Source organism: Solanum pennellii, chromosome 7 (genome assembly GCF_001406875.1).
Source record: "Solanum pennellii chromosome 7, SPENNV200".
NCBI classification, from domain to species: domain Eukaryota; kingdom Viridiplantae; phylum Streptophyta; class Magnoliopsida; order Solanales; family Solanaceae; genus Solanum; species Solanum pennellii.
The window spans coordinates 2922235-2930590 of NC_028643.1; the positions used below are offsets into that span (position 1 = coordinate 2922235).

Consider the following 8356-nt stretch of genomic DNA (forward strand, 5'->3'; position numbering starts at 1 on the left):
ACCTTCACTTCAAATTAATCTTAGCGGAAGATGATAATGGCGTTGAAACAACTTTTATTTCTACACAATCCATACAGTCCATCGCCGGCGTCGTATTCCTGTCGCCGGAAAAATGCCTCGGCAGCTACTTCTTCGACTATACTTCAACACCCGATGGTATTGTCGAAGAACATTGACAAATTCAAACCACTGGATTTCCCTAAGAACTCCACCAGGAAGTTGAATCGCTCTGTTACTACTATCAGATCCCAATTGAATTTTCCCATCATTTCTCCGCAAGATCAATGGGGAACTTGGACTGTTCTTTTCGCTACCGGCGCTTTTGGCATTTGGTAATCAACTCATTCATCCATGTGTGTTTATTAGTCCTGTCCAATTTGTGTTACGCTTTTTGTTTTTCGAGATTCAAACTATGTAAACTTTAACCTATAACATTTTAAAGTGTATTTGTTCATCATGTTGCAACTTATATACTAACTCCTTAGTTTATGAAGTAAAATGAGATTTTTTAATTTTGTGATGTTAAATTAAAGACTGTATAGTACTTTAAATATAGGGTCCTAAACTTGCAATATTGGAATTGGAAAACATGGCAAATCGAAAAATGCACTCTTTTTGGAACAGATCAAAATGGAATGTAAGACACTCGGAGTGGGAGTAATATTTATGCTATAGTTTTTTGAGAGGTACAAGAAGAGCTAACAAAGAGTATTTATATTTGACTGCTCACTGCCCCAAAGAAATGGGGGATTTAATCGAAAAGGCCCCTTAATACAGATAGTGTGTTGCCTATTTATTTTTTCCTGAAATAAGGACGTTTTAGTTTGACTAATAAGTGCAAGTTCTAGTCAATGACCTGAAAGAAGTCACTAGCTTCTTGCTATCGAGCATGGCTTAGCCTTAGTTTACAAGGAAGTTTTCTCGTACTTAGGATTTTAATTTTAAAATATTGAGATGATCTAATACAACTTAGGTTCAACGATAACAAAAAGTGCCACGGAAGTTGGGACAGAGAGTACTTTTTTACAATCATGGACGAAAGACTTGAAGTTTCAGATTTTATAGTTATACGCAGCTTGTTGTTTGGTCTTATGAAAATTGAAGGTCGGAGAAGACCAAGATCGGGGCTGCACTAAGTGGTTCACTAGTAAGTGTACTGGTTGGTCTAGCAGCAAGTAACTTGGGCATTATAGCTAGTGAAGCTCCAGCATATAAAATCGTGACAGGATTCTTGCTTCCACTTGCTGTTCCCTTGCTGTTGTTTAGAGCTGATATGCGTCGAGTATTAAAGTCCACTGGAACACTGCTCATGGCCTTTTTGCTTGGATCAGGTAATGGCCTGCTTCATATTTTCAGAACAACTTATGGCATATCTGCTGGAATGATCAGTTCAAATTTTATCCTTGGAATTGCTGAAACTATTATTAGATCATTGATTTTAAAGTCTTACGTGCTCTACAGTAGGTTTAAGTTGGTCAACATTTGGCTCCAGATTATGTTACTATTATTCTTTCAGCTGGTCATGTACATAATGGCCTTAGCTCACAATGGTTTTCAGCTAAAGTTCACAGACTGGTTTTTTCTTTACTTCAATAGCTAAATGAGGATAGGAAACAAGAGCAAGGCTTATATGTAGGGTGGAATCTATAAAGGATATATATATCAAATCCAGAAAACTTCTTTCCCTAATATTTTTCGTCCAAAAAAGAGGAAACAAGGGAGCCCTTCTCCTTTATCAAATCTCCCTCCCTCTATACAAAATACAACTTTGATGTGTAGTTTTGTTCATTAAAACATTTGAGTTTTGTTAATTCTACCAGGAAAATGATATTGTCAATAATCTTCAGTAACACTTAAAGTTAAAGCAATGTGATGTTAGGTTTGTCTACTACATCTAAAATTTGAAAGGCTTCTCTCTGAAGTCCAGGAAAACTGACCTCTACAACATAAATCAGTGGATTCTTACTACCAGAGATATTAAAATATCTTAGGTATATTCTGGGTAACATTGTAATCAATGGTATCATGTCAACAGGTATTGGAACGAAACACTATATCCCATTGTAAAGCAGATTTGCCTTATCACCTTGTTTCTGGTATGCCAATAAACCAAGCTTCCATCTTTTTCAGCATTCTTCATGTTGCTTATACATAAATCGCAAATTTCTACTTAAATATTTATGTGTCCTTAAAGATCTCTGTTAAGAACTTGGCTTAGTTCTTAGATTAGTTTGGAAAAAGCTAACATGAGGGCACTCGCCAGTTAAAAAGTACTAGAAGCTACAGGCTGTTATTATGCGGAGAAAGAATGAAATAATCTGCTCCCAAGATACTAGCTTAGAACATGAGATTCATCAACCTGATGATACTTGATAAAGAGAGGGGAGTTAGACTTTGTTGCAAAAATTTTGGTGCTTCATTCTTTTCTATTGATCAGGTAGATCTTATTGAACTGGCTAGTACTAGTACCATGTAGGTAATAGGTAATTACAAATTTTCGAGTATACTACTCTTTCCAGCATTTTTTATAAGTATAACTAGAGCAATCAGATTTCCTTCTGTGAATAGACCATCATTCTTGTGTTATTCCACTTTGCTGGGTTTACCTTACTTATTTTGGATTATACTTATGCGGGACAGTGAAACATAGAGGCCCCCAGATCCAAGTGAAGTGAAGCACTTTAAGGCCTCCTATGGTAAAGATTATCACATATCCTTAATCTTTTCGTAAAAAAAATAAAATAAAAATATCTGATATCTTTTGGTACAATTGTGATGCCTAACTTCCGACTAGAGTATGCAATTTGTTATTTTCATCGTCTGAATATCGAGATGCACAGACATATCAGTCGTCACAAGTCACAACCCATTTTCATGAGCCGCGACAGGTACCTAACAAGTTGCTGCCCACTAGCCGAACCACTACTATTCACTCCATATACGGTTAAACCAAAATGGAAGCATACTGTAGATGAGAGACTAAATCTTAACAACGTGAGTAAAAATAGTCGATACACAATCTAGAACCAACCATAACCCAACAGACACAGTCAAGGGGCATCTAATAGAATCCGAGTACAAAAGATCTGGGATGCAATCAGAAAAAAGAAATGTAATGAAATAAATTAGATAAACGCCAGCACAAACAGATGTGGTTGGCTGACCTCAGCTGAAAGCTCTTGACGGCGAATACCTTGAAGTAGATCAAGTATGTCTTGGGATAGCACAGAATCTGCATAGAGCAGTAGGTATGAGCATGAGTCACAAGGACCCAGTAAGATCATCGATCCGCTCCTCCTTCTTACCCCGAGGAGCAAGTCTTCAATCATAGATGCATGAAAGCAAATAGTGCATATCTCAGTCTATAAATAACCATAGCAGGTATCTAATGATTTTAAGACCTTAAGTCACATCAATCAAGTAACTATGAACACTAGGCCCTCGTGGTTGGGAGCACTAGACTAATCCATAAGCCCTGTGCAGATAGGACTGCTTGACCAAAAGCGTAGGCACTCATCGATCGGATGGGAGAAGGCTAGACCAAAATTTGTACTATCTAAATTTGTTTCAAGTTTCAAGGACTAGCAAAATTTCTACTAGCTAAGAGCACGATGCACACTGTACCTGTGGAAAATTTGCACTAGTGCCGGAACACCCCTGAACCCCTCGGGTCCCTAACCGAACTTTACAACAAGTCCCAAAACATCAAATGAACCTACAGGAAGCATCAAATCAAGGAACAGGGTGCTAATACTCAAAAGTCAAAACAAGGGGTTGGGTTGTTACATATAGTTTCTGTCCTCAAGAGCTTTAGTTTTTTCTGTTTCCTAAGTGGTTCTTTTACTTTCTGTTTTGACAGTTGCAACTACTATTGGTACTGTGGTGGCTTTTTTCATAGTTCCGATGCGATCACTTGGTCAAGATGGCTGGAAGATAGCTGCCGCTCTTATGGGAAGACACATAGGTGGAGGTAAATTCATAGACTCTTGTTTGCTCTGTGGTTTTGTACAATTTTTATCTAGTGTCATCCTTTTACATCTGTATTTTCCAATCCTCCTTATGCAAGCCTTTCCCACTAACTTTTATGACAAAGCACTATACCTTGATCCTGGAGTTCCTGTAAATCCCAAGTGTTGAAAAAACAACCAGTTGGCTTCTCATTCCTGTATGGTCTGTTAATGGTTGACATGGATTTAAGTTTCAAATCCTCTTTTATAATGAATGTCAATACTGCAACCTACTTTATAATTGGAGGTTGTAAGTGTCACGTTGAGCATGAGCGGTATCTTTTCCGATTGATACTCTTAGAAGGTTACCTGTGACATTTCAGAAACATTTCTTCTGAATGTGGTGATCTGAAATAGATTTTTTTTTAAAATCTTCTTAAGCATTCATGTGTTTTAGAAGCTAAATTGGGAACATTGTACAATCTAAAGATGATATCAGTTTCAAAATCTTTATATTTGATTCAGAAACGGTTCTCGATTTCAATTTGGTAGCCTTGTCTAGCTTGTTTTAGAATATATTATAACCTCCTTATTGATAAAGTAAAGACTTTTATAACATCTTGCTGCCTCTTTAAAAACAAAGACCCAATATATCCACATAATAGAAAATTGCGTTTCATCATGAAAGTTACTCTTGACAGCCATTTACAGTACGTAGCTAATGAAGAACATTACAGATAAAGAAGCTGTGGGAAATATAGCAAACTTGATGCCATTTAATGATGTCTGACCCAGTGATTGTGATGGTTGTTATTTTTCTGTGGAAGACATTTGAACATACTGAGTTATCTATAATTTGACATTTTGTTAATTCATTTTATCAATGACTGAAAAGATTCCCAACTCTCTTTCAGCTGTCAACTATGTGGCTATTTCCGAAGCTCTGCAGACATCACCATCAGTTGTTGCTTCTGGATTGGCTGCTGATAATCTTATTTGTGCAGTATACTTCACTACATTGTTTGCATTGGCTTCTAAAATACCTGCTGAGGCTGCTCAATCAGTCAGTGGTACGTACACCAGTTCAAATGATGTAATATTCTAAGGCTCCTTCACCTGTTGATTATTGTTTCTTATTTGGTGTTCCATCTCTGTCATAATTCTTCTGGAAATCCTAACTATTCTTAGCGTGATATTGAGAAATCTAATTGCTATTACTCAAACTAGTAAAGTTTAAAATGCCTGGAACTCTTTATGAATCTTCAGGATGGAAAACTCAAATCAATGACACTTGATGTATGGTTATGTTGAAATTTTATTCCCTTTCCAAGTAGTAGAACAATTTGTTATTTATCTGAAATACCTATTAGCCTAGTAGGAAGTGTGTACAAGATTATTGCAAAGGTACTGACAGAGAGACTGAAGAAGGTGATCCAAAAGTTGGTTGACAATCAACAATTGTCCTTCAAAGGTAGACATTATGAATGCTGCATTCATAGCAAAATTTTGAGAGGAAATCAAGGGATATTATGCAAATTAGACATTGAAAAGGCTTTTGATTGTATTAACTAGGAATTCCTTTTTAAAATCTTGAAGGACATAAGGTTTTGCAGCAAATTGATTAGGTGGATCCTTTAACGCTGGTACAATCAGACTCACATTCTTATCAATACGGGGTTTTCCTCCCAAAGAGATTAAGGCAAGGTGATCATTCCTCAGGGGAAGATTTATATTATAAAGAAGGCAAATCTCAGGGGACATTTGAAGGATTTCAGGGTGCTGAACAATGAGAGGAGCAGCCTGGAGATCACACATCTTCTACATGCTGATGATCATTGATTTCTGTGATGCTGAAGTGGAACAGATTAGACACCTGAGGATGATTCTTTCTGTCTTTGAAGCAGTTATTATTTTTTAGTCTTCATGTGAACCAGGGGAAATCTCAGGTTTTCTCAGTCAATGAAACCCCTAAGCAAGATGATAGACTGCTCTGAAAAGAATCAATTAAGGGATCTTCTCTGATTCTTGGCACTGAAGCGTATCAGGAGGGTGAATACCCTTCGAAGTAGCTTTTTTTTCGCTGGCTAGTGGTAAAAGAAATTGTGTTGACACGTGATAAATTTATGAAGAGAGGAACTCAGCTGTGCTCAAGGTGTTTTTTGTGTGGAAAGAGAGGATGGAAGTATCATCCACCTCTTTTTCTACTGTCATGTTACCAACAGATTGTGGAAGCTCTAGCAGAGTATGAAAGGTCTGAGATGGAAAATGCCCAAGAAGACTGCTGAAGTGTAAGCATGATCCAGGAGATGTGATGAGGCAGAAAAAAGATATACTTTTATTAAAAGATGATGAACTGATATATATACACAAAGAAATAACAGTCTCTGTGAGAGACCTCCCCCTATGGAACCTAACCAGAGATAAAGGAAACGAAATATTGAACTACTAAAAATAGTGGAAACATAATAACAACCTATGCAGTAATATAAAGGTCTGACAGTAAGGAATACCGAAGACGCAGTAGTTAACAGTGTTCTAATAGCTTTTGCCTTTGCCGAGATTTAAATCTGAGACCTCATGTTTCCCAAAGCTTTTTTAGAAGATGAATTGTATATTTTATTTCACTTTTGGTGTAACAAAGCTTTTGTACAAGATGTTAATTCTCTGTTGTACATCATTGGAACCTTGTAACAGGCACTCCGCCCCAGGCTATGTTTTATATTCTTTTGCATTGCAACTTCTGTGTCCTTTGTGCTAAGAGTTATTTATGACAAATTCTGTTACCTTTTCCAAAAATATATAAAAAATACTTGGAACTCTTTTCAGATGACAAGGTTGAGTCAGAATCTGGTAACAAGCTACCTGTACTGCAGACTGCTACTGCTCTTGCTGTATCCTTTGCTATATGCAAAGCTGGAGAACTTTTGACTAAGCATTTTGGTATTCAAGGAGGTCTCCTTCCCATTATTACAGCTATTGTTGTCATTCTAGCAACTTCATTTCCCAGTCAATTTGCCTACCTTGCGCCGTCTGGTGAAGCTATGGCACTGATACTGATGCAGGTTAGTTCCCATAATAAACCTTCTCAAATAAAAGTTCCGACAATATTTATATATGGATGTAATATGCTATTTGAACTTTGCCAGACTTCACTTTTTTTTTGAACTTTATATGTTCTACCAAGTATAAATAAATTCAAATAAAAGTTCCCACAATATTTATATATGGATGTAATATGCTATTTGAACTTTGCCAGACTTCACTTTTTTTTTTAACTTTATATGTTCTACCAAGTATAAATAAATTCAAATATCTGCCTTGCGTTTTTTGCACTGCTAAACTGTAACGAACACAAACTTAGACACCCTTTTTCATAACCTCTTTAATTAATTTCTTTGATGTTGCATGTTTTTGCCCAGAGTAACCTGAACCTATTGTGTGTATAATTTGTGCAATTTAGACAAAGCTGCAAGACTACACCATAGACATTTAAGATAAATTCAGAAAGACACTTTTAACTCTATTTGTCTGTGGATGGCCTTGGTGGCACATGTAAAGCTAAATTAGAGCCTATTTGGATTGGCTTATTTTAGGTGCTTTTAAGCAGTCTTGTAGTGTTTACGAAAAATTTTAGAAGTGCTTTTAAGCAGTTGTATTAAAGCTAAAAAAACAAAAATAAGTTATTTAGATAAGTTTGAGAAACTTAGTTCCAACGTTTAAAATAACTGCATTTGTAAGTTCACATAGTTCTCTTACAGATTTATGTTCATAGAGAGATATTTGAATCTGTTATTTAGAAAAGGGAAATCCAAACTTACCCTCATGGTTTACAAACACATTTTCCCTTCGTGTAAAACAATATTTTTTCTTTGTTTACCGTAGCACAAACTTTTTCCATGTAGTATTTTGCGACAAAGATTGATATAACTTGTTCTCTTCTTAATAGGTATTTTTTACATTCATTGGTGCTAGTGGTGGTAGCATATCAAACGTTGTCAATACAGCGCCCAGTATATTCCTGTTTGCATTAATCCAGATTGCAGTCCATCTGGCCGTGATACTTGGAGTAGGGAAACTGCTCCGACTTGAACTGAAAGAATTGCTTATAGCATCAAATGCAAACGTAGGAGGCCCAACAACAGCTTGTGGAATGGCCACCGCCAAAGGGTGGATTTCCTTGGTTGTTCCAGGTATTCTTGCTGGTATTTTTGGCATCGCGATTGCAACTTTTCTAGGTATTGCTTTCGGACAGACCGTTCTTAAATTCATTTAAGTTTTGAACTGTGTGGACTTGGTGAAGTGCATCAAGTTCTTCATAAATAATACTAATGTGTATTCAAATTTGTAATATATCAAACTAAACATTCAAACAAGAAATGGTTCTTGTGTTATAGTCCTTACCTTACTAA

At 36.4% G+C, this 8356-nt stretch overlaps 1 protein-coding gene across 1 annotated transcript; it reads left to right on the plus strand.

Annotated features, from left to right (window-relative positions):
- LOC107026183 (uncharacterized membrane protein YjcL) lies at window positions 1–8356 on the plus strand. The gene is made up of 6 exons (XM_015227061.2): window positions 1–332; window positions 1105–1331; window positions 3860–3970; window positions 4862–5017; window positions 6774–7009; window positions 7894–8356. Exons 1-6 carry the CDS (start codon window positions 31–33, stop codon window positions 8218–8220), a joined length of 1359 nt encoding a protein of 452 aa, XP_015082547.1. The 5' UTR covers window positions 1–30; the 3' UTR covers window positions 8221–8356.

Bases quoted from the DNA above. Each gene is read 5' to 3' on its own strand.
- LOC107026183 (XM_015227061.2), top strand. From the start codon at position 31: ATGATAATGGCGTTGAAACAACTTTTATTTCTACACAATCCATACAGT. The intron at 333-1,104 runs GTAATCAACTCA...TGAAAATTGAAG, and splicing joins ACCGGCGCTTTTGGCATTTG to GTCGGAGAAGACCAAGATCG. The intron at 5,018-6,773 runs GTACGTACACCA...AACTCTTTTCAG, and splicing joins GGCTGCTCAATCAGTCAGTG to ATGACAAGGTTGAGTCAGAA.